Raw genomic sequence first — 17,945 nt, 5'->3', positions numbered from 1 at the left:
ACAATGGTTTAGTAAATTTTATATGAAACTCAGAAAAACATCACAACACAAATGGCCTAAATTTTCCTTTAGAACGCTAAAGTACTTGTACGCAGTATTTACATTATGAGACAGAGATCAAAGTTTGTATTGATGGCAACACGACTGAATTAAGGATAAGACGTTAAACAGTCCCAGTATTTGCTTCTACTCCGCCAGAACTCTGTCTTACATGGAAAAATCATGCACAAATTAACAAATGAAACAATTATGCACAACCAGTTTAGGTTATGAATGCTTATGAGGAAATTTCAGTGTTGCAACAACAGGACAAAAAAAAATGAGGAAGACAAGACCAAGAAGATAAGAAAGTTACACTGACAAAATAAAAGGTAAAATATACATTTATAATCAAAAACATGTGATTAAAGATGTTGGACTTCCATTTTTATTCTGAAATTCTTAAAAAAGTGTTTCAGAACTAAATGCTCTTATTCTAATAAAGATAAAATGCATCCATTTAAAATAAGAAGGACATTATTTGTATTTTCATTATTGCTTTTCGAAGGTGGGGGTCTTCACTTTGATCCACAGCTGACATTTGATTGTACAGTCATCATGTATGTTTAAAGTTCTCCGCTGTTCTGTTCCCACCATTAATCCTTCTGTCCAGGTCAGTTTCCCTCTTGCACCTACGTCCAGAGAGGATGGCTGCAGCTGCACGAGCCTTAAACATCTAATAATAGCAGCGGGTAGTCACAGGAACGTCAAGCTGCCCAGAGATGTTCCCGCAGCCTTTAACTTTACCCTGCTTGGCATTTCTGTACTTTCTCCTCTGTGTCAGTGTGATACAAGAGAAGCCTGGGATACTCCCTACCAAGAGATATCACACATTTTGTCCAGGCCACCTCAGAAGATCTTTGCAGAGTAAATAAGCTTTTTTTCTCTCCACTTTTTTTGGTTTGAATCTGTGCCACACCAAAGGTGTTTCAGTTCAATGTCTTTTTTTTAGGGCAGGAGTCAGGGACATGAAAATGCCAATGGTGCTCTAGCAAAAGTACAGACTCATGGGACTGTTAATGTTCAACTTTGAACCTTTAATTTAACGTTGGTGTGATCTCTGATACATTAGCTGTGTTTAGACTTTGATTCTTGTGGCTGTGTGACACGGTCTCCAGTCTTTGTGTGGCAGTGAACCGTGTAAACAGGGTATTACAATTCCCATTAGTCAATGTTCTTGTTCAGTTTTTGATCAAATATTAATAAAACCAGTGTCTGTGTGCTGCATGGGACACAGGAAGTCAATTAAAAACCTCTTAGTTTCCTAGTGATATATAAGGAGTTTATTCATTATACAATTTGCTGGACTGAGACCGCAACAACCACTTTTAACTTAATTAGAATTAGAAGTTTTATTTTGACATGTGATATTAAACTCATCTGGCTTAATCCACTTAAGTTGAAGCAGCAACATATATACATATGTTTTAAAATGAAAGCAAATGTCTCTACACAGAGGATGCTGTATGGCAGTCGTCTTGTTCATGTTGCTACAGACTTAATTATAAGTTAAAAAAAAAGCTTAAAAATTAACTGGAAAACTTGTAGGGACAATTACCCATAGTCCCGATTGCAAAATGAATGAGGAGAAGCAACCCTTAACTCCATATTTGGAGACAACAGATGCTTAAATATATATAATTTTTGTCCTGTCATTGCCAAGATTTGGAAGAACAATATTTGAAAGCCAGAAGTCACATTTTCTGATACCATAGGGTCGGGGTTATTTCTCAGACCCCACAGGGTAACTGTGAGGGCATCAACAACAATGGCTATGTCTGTACGAAACAATAATAAACAGCAGTAACAACAGCAATGGTGGTAAGAGCAACAATAACAATATGAGGCTTTAATGCACGCATGTAACTCTGAGGTTCATGAACACGTCAGTAAAAGTTCACTAGAAGCATAAACACGTTAACGTGGCCGCTGTCGTTGGATGCCCTGCGTCACACAGCAGCAGGTAAAGACAAACAGGACTCAGCAGGAGCACTTTAACCCGCACGGCTGCACAAACAGTACGTATCTGACGGCAACAGGTGACAGGTGAGGGGGCGTTTAATCATGAGTAACTGGGAAACCTCACAGAGGGACAACATGATAATCTGTTGTTGCCTTCCTTGGAAAAGGCTTTTTATGTTTCATTGTTACTGATCGTTATCATCTGCGATTCACAATCCCATTAAGTCACAAGATTTACGACCTAATTTCAAACACAGAGGAAACATCTTGTCCTTTACAAATCACCTGGTACATAGCAGGTCTTAAAATTGTGTAAATTCAACCTTGGATGAACAAACCTCGTAACATATTACACCGCGTCATTGTTCTATTTAACAAAACTTAAGCAAAAATGCAGGAACGGCGTGTGAAAAATAAAGTACACCCCATGATTCAAAGCTTGCAGCACCACTGTTCATAGTAAAAATGTGAAGGAATTGTTTTCTTAACACTTTATCAGTTTTATGTGTCACTTTGGAAGATTTTTGATCCACTCTTCTTTTCAGCATTGCTTCAACTCTTTTAACTCTTTTAAATTTCAGTCAGGTCTGGACTTCAATCATTCTGTTGCAGATTTGTTGGTGTGTTTGTGATCACTGTCCTGTTGCATGAGCAGACAGATGGCTGCACATTTGGCTCAGCAACACTACGATATACAGAGGAGTTCATGGTCGACTTCAGCCCTTCACCACTGTGCTGACAGTTGGTATGAGGTGTTTATGCCGATTTGCTGTTTATTTATTTTTGACAAACATTATGCTGTGGATTATAGCCACACATCTTCACTGTGGTTTCATCTGTCCAAAGGACATTGATCCAAAAAAAATCTTGTGTTTTATTCAAATGCTACCAGCCCTTTAGAGAGAAGAGGCTTTCTCCTGGAAACCCTTCGAAACAAACCTTAGAAAAAGTTTTTAAAAAGCCATCATTCTTCAGTCTTTTTTCTTTAACTGTACTGTCAGGAACCTTAACACTTTTTCGGTTTCAGTTTTTCGGAGCATTACACAATTTGACTTCAGGGTCAGTTTGCTGGGATGTCCACTCCTGGGAAGATTAACAGCTGTCTTAAATGTTTTCCACTGTAGAAAGATAAACATAGCCTCAGAACCCTTCTTTCAGATCACTGCTGATGTCATTCAATTCAGTTCACTTTATATTGTAAAATAAAGACCTGGCAATAATACAGAGAAAATAGAGAAAACCCCATATGAGCAAGCACTTTTGTGACAGTGGGAAGGAAAAACTCCCTTTTAACAGGAAGAAACCCAAGAAACCACGACTAAGCCTGCAGTCTGAAAGCAAAGTGCTCTGTTGGGGGGGGATGTGCTCTCTTTCTAGATCCTCTCAGTACTCTTGCGGCAGCATTTTGGATAAGCTGAAGACTTTAGGAAGTTTTCTAGGACATCCTCCTCAGCATTGAGTTAACACACATCTGAATGCTTCAGACCTGCAGCCTGTCCTGTTATGCTTTTATAGAGTTGGTCACGCTTCCTGATGAGCATTTAATCCACAGGTGTCGAACTCCAGGCCTCAAGGGCCGCTGTCCTGCAGGTTTTAGATGTGTCCTTGATCCAACTGATTTAAATGGCTAAATGACCTCTCAGCATGTCTTGAAGTTCTCCAGAAGCCTGGTAATGAACTAATCATTTCATTCAGGTGTGCTGATCCACGGTGATATCTAAAACCTGCAGGACACCGGCCCTCGAGGCCTGGAGTTCGACACCCCTGATTTAATCAAATGCTTTAGGACAAGGGGGGCAACTCCAGGCCTCGATTGCCGGTGTCCTGCAGGTTTTAGATCTCACCCTGGGTCAGCACACCTGAATCAAATGATTAGTTCATTACCAGGCCTCTGGAGAACTTCAAGACATGTCGAGGAGGTCATTTAGCCATTTGAATCAGCTGTGTTTATCTAAAACCTGCAGGACACCGGCCCTCAAGGCCTGGAGTTGCCCACCCCTGCTTTAGGACTATAAGCACCTCACTTCTATTTACCCTCTTAATTCCTGTTGAAGCAGTTTTTTTGGACAGGTTTTCAGAGCTTCTGCCTTTGACCTGGTGTGATATGTCATGTGTTCATCTGACGTTGTATTTATCCAATTTTTAACACTTGCTAAGGACCAGATAATTTTTTAAATGACCATTTACTGATACATAAAACCTCAGATGTGACAGGACATTAAAAACACAAAAAGAACATGGAAATCACATCAGCTCTAGTACCTTAAACCCTTCAATAATGCACCGTGGTATCTGTTACCCTGCAAACAACACCAACAGTTTGTTAGTGTGACCCCAGCCTGACCTCAGGACACCATCTTCTAAGACTGTCTCTTGATGTTTCATCTTACAATCTGGAGGTAGCCATGATAACATGAACAATTTACTGCTTGGGAACATAAATGTAGATTTTTGACTGTTGACAAACAGTTACTGTGAGGTCCAGGTATTTTACTTTATTTCAATAAGCTCCCTAAAGTCGACCACGAGGTAAATCAGCTGCACGCATACACAGATTTAATAGAGAACTTTAAATACAGGCTGAATTTCTTCCAGATCTGTGCTGCCCTCTGTTGGCTGACTGTTTACTGACTCTTCTCATTCATACATTAAACAGGATATGTTGACCTGCAGCCTGAAGTGCGCCCATGCAGACACAGTAGCAGGCAAGTAAGTCCTGACTTTGATGTGACATATCTTCAAATAAACCGAAAACAACAAACCTTTGTGCAAACTTTATCGAAACCTACAAGGACCTGGTGTCCACATATCAGCCCAAATATCAAGGAGAAATTAAAAATGCATGCCGTGGAAGAGTTGGGGTTAAACTTGGTCAACTTTATTTAAACTTTCCAAAGGTTTTAGAGAGTACGGATTAAATAAATAAATAAATCAGTGAGCTGTAAAAATAATTCATGATGTCATCAAGTTTTCTTCTTTTGGTCACAGTGTCTGAAGGAAAAATGCAAAACTAAGGTGAAAAAGGGGAAAGACTGCTTAAATTTTATTTCCAAAATAAGTTTTGATCCCTGGATGTTCATCGAGTGGTTATTATTAGATTTTTGCCACTTACAGCTAAATCTGCAAAATCTGCTTAAAGTGAAGTCTGAGCAGCGGTGCTGTGAACCCATCCAACCAAAGGAATTTATAAATCGGATGGGTTCTGAAATCACTGAAAATAATGAAACAAATTAAGGTGCACAAATCTATTTTTTTTTTTAAATGTATTGATTTTTTTAAATGTAAAATAAATTAATATATATATACATTTATTTATTTTTTTCTTCATTAATGTGTGCTATTTGCAGGTTTGGGGGAAATATTATCAGGTACTTTCAATCCATGTAAAATTATCAGGTGCTAACTGGTGTATAACTAATAAAAACAAAAATGCAACTTATATTTAACAAATTCAATTTGAATTCATTAAAATCTTCCGCGTAAAGTTGGTAAGTTTTGAGTTTTTGGAGTCCCTGAAGGTAGCATCACTGTGCAGGTTTGTACCGCACGGTGACGCTGTTTCACGTTGAACGCTACAGCATGACTGGCATGAATGAAAGTCCAAAAACTTTAGGCAAGTTCATCAGCTTGAACCAGTGTAACACCGGAAGTGCCATGACTCACCTTTAAAAAGTTTTCCACAGATAAAATGTTTCGTGTTCAAGCGCCCAAATAAATCTATTACATCTATATTTGTTTCACTTTATATCAGTTATATATTTTTCTAAAGTAGAAACCACAAACCTAGCTAGTTAGTGTTTGTATAGTATCTTGATTAAGTTTGAACATCTGAATGAGTGTTGTGAATTTAATTTAATGTAAAATTATTATTAGCAATCACATGAATTCATTTTTAAATTGCACATAAACTTGCAGGTTTTATAGGTTGTTTTTTTTTTTTAAATCACTTTAAAACATTTCTGAAAAACCATCAATCATCTATTTCATTACAACAACAAGAAAACATTATTCGGCTTATTTTTAAGTAAACTTTAATCTCTGCTTTTACATTGTACTTTCCTTAACTGTTACTCACACAAGTTGAACAATTAGAGCTGGTATTAATGTATAATTGTTTGTTTAAATGATTAGTCAGTGGTTCAGTTACTGAGTAATTTTTTTCTTTTTTTTTCCAATTTATGAACACTTTAAAAAAATCTTAATATTAAACATTAACTCCAGCAGAATGTTTCTTTTGATAATCACAAAAGTATTTTATTTACATTTTAATATATGTATCAAATAATACGATAAAAAAAAGTTTGTATGTAGTTTGGCTGCCGAAAAAGAAATTAATGCATATTTGCCTGACAAACATGGTTTGGACTTTATTCTGAAAGGTAAAAACCGGAAATTCTTCAGCATACTCTCCTTAGCTTGATGTTGCTAGCTGCAGGTTCCTCCTCTCCGTACTCTAAAGAGAAAAGCAAGCTGAAATGTCTTTTTTTGTCATTCCGTGTTGTTGAACCGCGGCTGGTGAAAGCCAGAGGACCCAAAATGTCCCCAGGTGGTTTTTTTCATTACTTTTAACCCAACACTTCAAGTTTTTTCCCCACTTTTACGGACATTTTTGAACGAAACGCTTAATTTGTTTTCAGATATCTGCGGTGAATCACGTCCTGAACAAGAGTTCTAATGAAAACACACTGAAAACACCAAGTCGGCACGTTTACTTTAGCACAGCCTAGTTTTTACCGTTTACCGTGTTTTCCCCCGTTATTTTTGATAGCTTTGAAAGTCTTTTAAACTATGGCGTTCTTCGTGAAAAAGAAGAAATTCAAGTTTCAGACCCATCTTACCCTGGAGGAGCTCACCGCGGTGCCTTTTGTCAACGGCGTCCTCTTCTGCAAGCTCCGGCTGCTGGATGGAGATTTTGTCGCTACTTCTTCCAGGTAAATACTCCTGAAAACAACCTTAAAGGTTTCTTCACACATGCAAAACATTGTTCAAAGTATCATGTTGTGGTCTCATACAGTTTGGAAGCAGTTACGGGAGGTTAAAGTGCATCTGTACATCTGAGCTTGCAATTACTGCAGTGTGTCTAAAAAGTATGCAGGGTATATGAGTATATTATTTAGTACAGATTTGGTGGTTGATTTTTGGGATAAAGATGAAAAAGTTTGCATCTTAGCAGTCTCTGTTGTTTTTAAACCTGTTTCTGCTCTGTTTGTGTTGCACCAGCTCGCTCCATGAGTCAGATTTAAACGCTGGGTGTTGCCATGTTAAGTGGTCTATCTGTGTATCTGCATTGGCACCTCTGCTGTACTGGGCTGCCAGACTAAACACAGCAGCAGCACCTCTAAAACCAGCTCATACTGGTCAGATAATCTTGGCGTACCAGCTCTTTCAGCTGTGTCGGGGATGAGACGGGGAAGATAACTCTGATTTCTGGGCTTTTCATCTTCTCATTTGCGTCACATAACTTCAGATTTTCTTCTTCTGACCTTGATAACGTTCATAACTTTCATCTGTTTTTCCTTCCTCGTTCCTGATTTTCTAGATGAGATCAGGCGAAGGACACACAAGATCTTTGCTTTAGTGTTTCACACTTGTTGAAGGTTGAATGGATACAGTGACTGTCTGAAGTCAGTTTAAGACCCTCCTGCTTCTCTCTCCTTCTTACACACTGGCTTACTGAACTGACCTCATTGTGTAAAACAATATGAGGCACTACGCTGTTAGTCAGCTAAGTGCTTTATTGGCGGAGGATCTCTGAAGCGCTTTTAACCTGTTTATCAGATCCAACGATGAGACCACAATTTTCCAGATCTGCTTTCCTATTTCACTGATTGAACTACTCTGCCTCTTTTTCTTCTTTTACTGGGACGTTTCCTCACCCTGTTTGGACCTCATGTACATACAGGCCTGCTGAACTTCAAATCCCACAGCTGACACATGTGTATGTGGAGTGGGAGGGGGTGTTCCTGTGCGTACTTAAAAAGCAGGTCATCCTCTTCATCTACCCACTCAGCCTCCCTGTTTGCACGTAGCATCACTGCATGTGTGAGAGGGGCTCACAGAGGGGAAAGTAAACACACAGACAGATCGGGATCATCTTGATCAGGTTTCTTGTCTGCAGATGTTTCCGTTTTCTTACCTTTCATCAGTGTGGCGGGGAAAGCGGTTTGGGACTTCTGTGAGGAGCAGATAATCTCACGGAGGGAGCAAACCTCTGCGGTCAGAGCCCAAAACATAGTTACTTTGGAGCACATGTTAGTAAATTCAATTACAACACATTTAAAAACAACAGACAGCGACAGCAAGTGGTCAAAACATGAGAACATTTTTATTTATTTCTCATGATTTAAACAGCAAGTCCCACTGATTTCAAATCTTAAGGGTGGCCTGGCCAAGGCAGTAGCCATACGAGCTTAAAAACATGAAAATGCAACAAATAAAACATGAAATAAAAGATCTCCAATGTGATATACTATATACAGATACACACAACAAAACACTAGCGGTTTCACCAGAAAAAAACATCAACGTCTCCCGATGATGCTTTTAAAATCATTTGTAGATATAATTTCCTCACCCAGGTCATTTCTAAAATAAGTCCTCAATAGAAACACTGTGGGAATCTTTAATTAGATCAATAAAATCTGATTTATGGCCATCTGCATAGATGTACTGAGTTTGATTGTATTAAATATTGAAACAGAAAAAGTTTAGGTTATCTGGTAAATGGCAGTGATATTATAGTGTTTTTAACTTAACTTTAATGGTGCTAAAGTGCTCTTAACGTAACACTCAAGAACTTGGAGTCCAGTGGATGCATAAGGGGGAACTGTACGGTTCAGCATCTTGGCCAATGATACTTGAACATGAGACTAGAGGAGTCGCGGATCAAACCACTGAACTTCTGATTGGTAGACAAGCCACTCTACCTTCTGAGACAGCTTTATTGAGCCTCAAATTTGAGAAACGCTTGTGCAAAAGCTGATGAAACTGGAAACGTGATGTATAACAAGAAGCAAAAGCTACTCTAGTGGAATCCACTGACTTTTGCCAGTTTTGTGTTGTAATATAAACACATAGAAGTTCGTGGTCTCTGAGGTTCAGGGAGATCCATTGTTTTTATTTTCTGCCTTCAGAGGACTGCAGCTTTCACTAAAATGTTTATCTATCAAACTAAAGCTCCCCTCTGCTGAGGAAAAAAACTAACTAAATGCCTCCCCTTTCCCTCTCTCTCGGCTCCTGTCCCCTGGAGCAAGGACGGCAATGTCTGAGGCCTCCGTGCCCTCAGAGGTCACTCTCATCTCGGGTGATTATATAACAGCTCAGAGTCCTTCCCTGGGATCTCAGTTATCATCTCTGCGACTGAAAACAAGGGCTCTCTCAGAGGAGGGGACAACAACCGTGGCACAGGGAGGCTCCCTCCACGGCGGACATTAGATTAGGGTTATGTCATAGATCTGACAAGCCCGGTCTTTGTATGTAGGGCCCCGCCTTGTTGAAGGTTGGGGACAGTTGGGGTGGGATTAACAGTGAACTTATCCAGGGGACTGCGCTGCCCTCCCTGAGTCTGGCTGGAAGCACAGAGGGGATCACATGCTGCAAATGTGACTGTCTAGCTCTCAGAGCAGCGTGTCAGGGCTTTTTATTTAGTACAATTGGAAACTTTTTCCTGAAGCCATAAAATACTCTAGAAAGTGTTTACTGAGGTAAATGGGTAACCAGAGCAGTCGCCCTCTTTTGGCCATAAAAAAAGTGCAGGTTTTAAAAAAAACGGCCACACAGCAAGTGACTAGCAGTGGCATTGATGACTTTCAGCGTCTTCACAAGCTAACGTGATCCCTGATAATGTTATTGATTTCAGCCACCATGTAACAGTTGTCAGCTTTGTCTTGTTGCTGGATAATGAGGCATGTATTTACACAGGTCTCCCATCTGTACAACACACAGTACAATACTGCAACATAACAGCGCGGGATAGCCTGTGTACGTGTCATCACTGTTTTAGCCGATGCTAGCTTGCAACCAGCACTTTCCTTTGGAAACATGAGCCGAGAAACAAAGTGTTAACTGTTTTTTTTTACTGTGCAAAATCAGACTCACTCAAGGCTGAGGGTTTTTTTTTTTTTGAGGGGGGGTTGTGTGGCGTCTTTAAATGTTGTATTTCGTCTGAAGAGCAGTGACGGATGACACTAACTGGGGTTATCAAAGCAATTTCCACACTAGAAAAGACAAACATAATATATTTGGAGTCTTGTAGGCGGTGCTGCCCTGCTGGGGAAAGAAGAAAAGAAAAGAAAAATTTATTATATCATGAATTTTAAATCTCATCTGGTGGTAAAAGACTGCCCTGTGGTTTCAAATATGTGCGGTTTGTTAATGCTGTTATGGTGGCTTTTACATTAGTCTGAATGACCACAGCAGTGCCTTGCAGGTGGATGTTGCTCAGGTTTAAGAAAAGGGTTTAACTTTTCTGCTTAATAACCTTGTGTTTTCTCCAGAGCCCCCCTAATGTCTGCAGACCTGCTGTGTAACACATTGGAGCAACTGAAATTAATAAAGGAGTGTTTGCAGGGTTACTCTCAGTCTGAACTCTCTCTGATGCCACAAAGTGGGTTAATGTTTATACCAAAATATTAAATTGGTTATTATTTTTAATGGGTGCAGTAATTTTTGCCAGCTTTGTGGTTGTTTCGGGGCTTACTTGGATAGTTTCAGTTTGGAGATATGTAGCTGCACCCTTCCTGGAGCAAACTGTGCAGAGCTTAGAAAAAGATTGTGAATCACTTCAAGACTTTGCATCGTCTAAGGAGACTGTTAAACATGAGCTTTAAAGTCTAGTTATTGGTGGAATAACTTGGACCCCCCCCTCCCCCTCCCCCACCACCACCATAAAACTTCTAAACCAGCTTTTGGACTCTCATCTGACTCAAATATCAGCTTGATGTGTCCCTAAATAACATTTTTAAAGCCCAAATTGCTGACCCTGATTAAATCACTTATAACCTTTGTAATACTTGATGTCCAAGCATACTGAAGTCCTTTATGTTTTCCCTGCTTGGTTGAACTAGTCTGTTCATAGATGTATCACAGTGATATAACACATAAACTCGTCATGCATGCACAGACTTCTTAGAAACTGAGCTAGAAACGGCTTGAAAGAGTTCAGGGAAACAGAAAACAGAGTTGTACTTTAGTTTTAACCTTTTTTGGGAGTTTAGCATTCTGCATTTTTCTTTATATTGAGGGGAATTACACTGCAACGAGTATATTTTTCTAAAAGTAATACAGTAAATCCCTTTCAGATTGTTTTGCTGATCGAGTGAAACGTTCCTCCAGTTGTCCTGCCTTCATGTAGATCCCAAAAAGGAATGTGCAATCAGCCCCAAGAAGCCCGTAATCACCCATTCCCTTTTTTCCTCTTATAAATCTTTCCAAATGGTTTTGTATTGAAAACCAACAAAGGCTCGTTTGAATTGGATTTTTGTTTGGTGCTCACTTTTTTAGGCCGTGTGAATATAAAGAAGGCTAAAGATTACTCAAAGTATTTTTAAAGTATAGCTATCTGGGAGGTTATCAGCATTCGAGAGTGTCCACTGCGTCGAGTGTGTTGGACTGCTTGTGGAGGATGTGTTTTCACTCTGTAGAGCTACAGAAACCAGATGGTCTCCATCTTGATTTGGCAGACGAACATGCTGCAGGAGTTTGCAGGCTTTATCAGCTCTGATTCTTACGGTTCAAAGTTTACATTTTGGACATTCAAGCTGATGCTTTTAATCCATGCTGCTCCTGATATTTCACCACTGCCTGACACCAGTGTGAAAACACAAACACATCAGCTCTTGATGTATTTCTCTGGCCCTGCTGTGACCATGCCTGATAGATAAGCAGCAGGAGATGGAGAGTGTTTCTGTGTTTCTAAGAAAAACACAGAACTTCTGCAGCGATTTGAGACTCTGAAGAAAGTGTGATCACTTTTTATGACTCCATAGTTGTACCTGGTCGACTTTTCCCTGGATCTTGTTCTTATTAAGAATAAAATCTTGTTTTTGTTTTAAGTTTAATTTACACTTCTGTGTCCAGTCTGTATAGAGCCTATGGTATAGCCTGTGCAACAGGCAACACAGTTAGCCCGCATTTTCATTTGAGCTAAGTGCCAGTGTTGCAACTGGTCCGCTTCTTATTCAGTCATTCCAGAAGGAAATGACATGTAGTTACATTTCTGCACGGAAATTGTGTTGTAAATTAGATTTAACAAACATCTATAAATCCAACTCAATGTGACTAATGTAATTATTAGCTTTGACTGGATGCTCACAGGCCAGAGCTCTTGGAAGATGTAAAGCAGAGGGACAATTATGAAATATCATAGAAGTACTGTGTGTGTGTATTCATGGCACTTTGGTGTAGTAACAATATGGACTTCCCTCTGTTCTCTGTCCCTGTGTGGGGGACATATGGGACTAACATTAACATGTCCTAATAACAAATAAAAGTCCTAATGTGACCGCTAATACTTTGGATTACATTCGCACTGATTTACTCACTTGCACTTCAGTGTATCTTGCTGGCTCAGTTATGTGTCGCGCTGCCAGCAGTACTTCCAGGATGTAGTTCTTAGGATGTTGAAGTATCATGATCCGTTGGGTGGAGATGGCAGTTTCCGTGCAGTAGTTGTCGCACGTCACCGACACCACACTACTGCTGACTAATCCAACATATAATGACGAGTACATCAAAGGCATTGTAACCTGCTTTAACTGTATAAATAGTTTATATCAGTAAAGAAAATCCAAAGTAGACTTCAGTGATGAATCTGTTCTCTTAGTCACAAACATCTGTTAATGTGTGCCACCGTACTTCTTCTGCACTCCGTGCTTTAATGTTTTATTTCTTCTACACAGTTTATAAAACTGTATCACGGGGCATTTAGTCATTCTTTGTATCTGTAAAGTTTTGGCTCGAGCGAAAGCAGCTGCAGGGGAGTTCAGTGGAAACGCAAGCAGGAAACCATCCAGCAACCTCTGTTTTAAACCACTTTTGGCAAATTCCCACCAAAATGTACCTGCACTGCTTTAATGCACAAGTGTGCAACCATGATGAATATTGGAGCCCCTTATTTTGTTAAAAGTCTACAGATGTGTGCCACGTGACCGCGAGAAGGGAACGTCCAAAACAAAAAATAAAACATCAGGAAGACATCCAGAGAGGAGCGAGTTTGCGAGGAGAGTTGAGAAATACGACTGGGACGTGGCGCTCCTCAACAGCTGTTTCCTGTTTTCCTCTCACTTTTCCAGCGGTTAGCGCTTTGCTGGGATGTGAGGGGAGGCGCGTGGGGTGTGGCGGGGGGGTTTTTGGACGTTGGTGGTCTGGTATCTGACCAGGTAATCAACGTGAACTTCCTCCATACAAGGGCTTTCCTGTTGTGAAACTGATTGTTAGGGATTGCAACTGTAGAGCTGACCTTTTTCATTATCACACACGTGTGAGAGCAGAGCTTCACAAAAGTTGACTGCAACTAACAAGAGACGAGAAAGTCGACTTTATCAATAGTCAGAATGATTCCAGTGTTGGGTTAAGGCCCCGAAGAGGCTCGTTGATTTGATTTCCCTTGTGGGTTTAAGATTCCAGAGCCCAGACTGTGGTGTTTAGCCGCATATAAACCCACTGATGATTGCATCCAAATTATTATGACATTAACCCTTTAAGACCTACCATAGAACCAAGTCTGCCAGAGCTTATATTATATTTTTACATGCTGTAGTTCCATTTTTGGGAGCATTTCAAGTTGCTATACATCAATACAACCATTACAGCCCAAATTTTAATAATATGTCTGCATTAAGTGCATAGTAATTACATTAATTGCAAAAAAGTGCAATAAACTACAAAAAAATTTAAATTTTTTTTGTTTTTTTAACATATATTTCTAGTTAGAGAAATTTAAGAGGCTTATCCCTCAAAACTGTAAATACAAAAAAGTTGCGCAAAATAGTTTCCCACCACAGGAAATTTATTTTGAGTGTCTTCATAGTTTTATTTTTGAAATACACCAATTTTTATACACTGCAGGAAAAACGAAAATAAATATTATAATGCAAATTTGCAAAAAAGCAGCATATGCATCAAAATAAACTATTTCCAGCAGTGCAGTATGAGTCCTAAGCATCCCAGAAACAACACAGAAAGTCATAAAGTCAAAGATAACTTTTAAAAACACCAGTATAGGCTCATGAGGCCCTGATGGTAAAAACTACATTTCCGCGAAAATGACGTCACTTCCGGTTTCGGGCAGGTCATGGCGGAGATGCAAAAGTTCACGCTGACGTCTATTCCAATGTAGGAAGTGTTACAAACAGCTGATCGGATCGGCAAAGCGTGTTTCTGGAATATTATGTTTTTGTTGCTGCAAGCGCTTTTTATGCAGTTTTTGCAAAGCTATATGTGGAAGGAAACTGTGACCGAGGACAAGCTGATGGCATAAGATGTAAGTACAACTCCTCCGGTTTCATATGCAAAAAAAATGATTGCGCTAGCTCACGTGGTTGCAGAGCTACCGGGATTTAAAAGTAGTTATGCAAAATGGAGCGTGTCCGCTCCCACCGGCTTTAAAGGGTTAAAGTGTAAGACGTATCAGTTTGGTTTGCTTTTTTACTCCTAAACTGACAAATAGTGAAAGGAAAAATAGCCGTCAGTTTCACAGAATAACTCTTCTGTCTTATAATCGTTTTAAGCTTTAGGTTTAGGATGTTAGTTGGACATTAAAAAAAGAAGGTTGATTTTCCAGGTGGTGTTTGACCTAAACAGTTACAGATACAGGTGAATACAGTGGTATGCTGACATTTGCCGTTCTTTTCCTGAAAAAAGCTTACCGTTTAGTCCAGCTCGAGGTTATGTGAATAAAAGTGATACTTTTGGGTGGTGAGGTGTAGGGCTGTTCGATATAACGATATATATCGGATGATGATAGAAAACCATCTATCGTTTCATTTTACGCTATCGTTTGTTTCGTGGTGTCGCAAAATAAGCTGTTTAAGGCAATATTTTTTCATCGTTTTGATGGTCGCTGTAGTGGTTATTTTCATTTCTTAAAGTTCTCTCTTTCGCTTATATTTAATATAACCACACTACAGACGGACAAGCGCCTGTTTTTATGCGTTGTGGTTAGCAACAACGACGGTAACAGCATCGCGTGTCCGCTTGTTTATGTTCCACATAAACCTTTCACAATAAAGCTCAAGATCCTGTTGAGACTTTTCAAGAACAGGCTTTTCCCCGCAGCACGCCATGTAATAAATACTCACAAAGAAAACGGCGCCGTTACAACTTCTGTCTAAAAATGTATAGTTTCATGCATCTGTTAAAACACTCGACTCCAGCTACACAACGCGCAGCTGGAAACACTTCACGCAAGTCGAGCTGCCCGAGATTCACAGAATTTACAGAAAATGTTACATTTTTGTGATTTATATCGTTATTGGGACGATAGATGTCTTATGTCGGGATATGAGATTTTGGTCATATCGCACAGCCCTAGTGAGGTTTGCCTAGAAGAATGAAGAGGTACTTGCACTGTCTTCATCCTACACTGGTGCTAGTCTTCTGAGTTCTCTGTTGTACTTTGTTTTGCTTCCATCTGCAAGAGGCGGTTGGGGTCATGGTAAAAACTGTAGCCGGCAGGAACAGGAGTTTGCCCTCGCAAGATAGCAAAACCATCCGCTAATCCTGCTTCCATGTCTCCCACCATTTTTGCCTCGTTTCCATTAAATAGATTGGTTTAAATCTTAATTATAGAAATACACGATATGATGGTTCTATAGTTAATTTGTATTTGTGTTAAATATGTGTTTATGTTTTCAGTATTGAGCAAAATGAGTAGGACTGATGTAACAAATTTCCCACGTGTGGGACTAATAAAGGTTATCTTACTTGCTGTAATTGAGCATGTTGTACTTTGCTGTAAACACGGCCAAACTACCTTTGAATCTGACATTTAGAATTGATAAACTTCCCATTTAAACATATTATTTTCCAAGAAATACCGAATCATCAAAAGATAAAGGGTCCCACATTTGAGCTGTTTAATTACTACCTTTGAAGTCTACGTTACCATTTGCTCTACTCATTTCCCCTCAGTTCTCTTCACTGTCTGAAACGAGCCGTTTTAGATCCTCCCCCTTTAAGGCCGCCCTCCCTGTAAGCCGACTTTCTTCCGATTGGCAGAGGGGAGATGAACATATTTGGGACGTCCCCTCATACAGGGCCAATAGTAGGAAAGAGTAGTCTGTTTAGAGTTGTTTTAAGCTTTAGGTTGTGGCTCACAGGGATTATTTGTACATGCGCTGACCTTGTTATGTGAAACTTGGGTCGTGTTTAATTTGAACATAATGACAGATAATAAAGAAAAACTGAAAAATGAGCCGCTGGACTAACACTGACATATTTACACTGATGATGATCAGTAGGTGTATTCAAAAAAAAAAAATACACAATAAAAAAAGTTAAAGCAGCTGGAGAAAGTAACTGTTGTGCTTAAAAGGGTGATGGCGTCAGCGAGGATCGACCCTGTGGCTTTCTGACTCCTCGCCCGTTCCTGTCCCCGTCCGTGGACTCTGCAGGATCCGTCTGCTTCCTCAGCACTCTGCCGTCTGGCTGTTTATCTGAGCGCTCGATACGACCCGACCGGGGTCCTGCCTGAATGTTTGTGTTTCTTGTGTGGCCGCGGGCCCCCGGAGCCACGCAGCCGGGATGAGCGATAAGGCTCCCGCTCTGCCGACATGTTGAGTCATCACATGTGAGGTCCGGTGGAGGGGCAACTCAAATCAGAGGCCACAAGTTTATATCTCAGTCTTGCAGGCTGAGTTTAGTGTGTAATCACAACTTTAATGATTGTTAGTGGAGAGATTTTCTTTGCTCTAGGGGTCATTTAGGCTGTTTTCCCACATTACAAGAGAACTGAACATGAACAGAGCAGGAACATGAACTCTGTCCAGTAATCTAGCCATGTCAGAGTTTTGATAATGTTTTTTGGCAGCTCAGAGAAGGTCGGAACAAAACTGATTCCAGTTCCTGTAACTTTAGCTCACTGTGATGGATTTATTTTTCATCATGTAAGGGTTTCCGAACAGCAGTAGCAGATGTGATTCGTAGATGCTGGTGCTTGAACCCCTGAGACACCACAAAACTGTTTGTCAGAGATGAAGCAGACTGTAAATAAATAGTCAAAATTTCAGGACGACTTTCTGTGTTAACATTTTAAAAGAAGTTGGCATTTTAGAAAATGCTTTCACCTGAAAAAGATCAGCATTCTGCTCAAGACAGGCTGGATTAGATATGTAAACTTGTGTAACATTGACAAGATTTATAGAGCTGTCTTAGCCCACCACAGATAACAAAAACAACACCAAATAAATAATAAATAGTTCCTAATAAAGACAACAGAACAGGGAGTGCTGCTGAAAAGGGTTAAAACTGTGCATCGCAGCATAGTTTCCGTCCTCATAGACTTCCACCAGCACAACAGTACAAGCTGTGGTTTGTTTATTTATTTCTTTATAAGTTGCACGTTTTAAATCTGTTTCCTGTAGTTCATTTGTAAACTGAAAAATTAAGTTATTTTTCATGTCGAGGCGTTCCTGTCTCACCCTTTTTTCTCATGCTGTTTCCGGTTTTTGTCTCCACTGTATCTCCTCTAAAATACTCTAAAGAGTTACTTCATATCCTTTATTTGCTCTTCTTAGTTTTAACCTTGTTTCCTATGTCCTCTTCCTGTCCTCCTGTGCTTTTGTCACTCAGTTTGCAGATCTTATGCTTTACTAATACTTCCCAGTCTAGCCAGGATGTTACCGTTTTATTTAATCTGTTGGTCTTCTTTGGTTTTGGTTTCATTATTTGACTTCAAACCTGTTCTCCTGTACATAAACCTAACTGTGTTTTCAGTTTGATCGATG

At 39.8% G+C, this 17,945-nt stretch overlaps 1 protein-coding gene across 1 annotated transcript in view; it reads left to right on the top strand.

Annotated features, from left to right (window-relative positions):
* Positions 1–6,409: 6,409 nt before the first annotated feature.
* Positions 6,410–17,945, top strand: part of eeig1a (estrogen-induced osteoclastogenesis regulator 1a) — a 34,882-nt gene continuing 23,346 nt past the window's right edge. The window contains exon 1 of the mRNA XM_085179848.1: positions 6,410–6,932. Within this exon, the coding sequence (XP_085035974.1) occupies positions 6,790–6,932 (143 nt within the window). The 5' untranslated portion in view covers positions 6,410–6,789. The remainder of the gene's footprint in view (positions 6,933–17,945) is intronic.

This window comes from Neolamprologus multifasciatus, chromosome 12 (assembly GCF_963576455.1).
Source record: "Neolamprologus multifasciatus chromosome 12, fNeoMul1.2, whole genome shotgun sequence".
In the NCBI taxonomy this organism is placed as follows: Eukaryota; Metazoa; Chordata; class Actinopteri; order Cichliformes; family Cichlidae; genus Neolamprologus; species Neolamprologus multifasciatus.
Note: the sequence above shows the minus strand (reverse complement) of the source record. Positions and strands in the feature narration are given on the sequence as shown.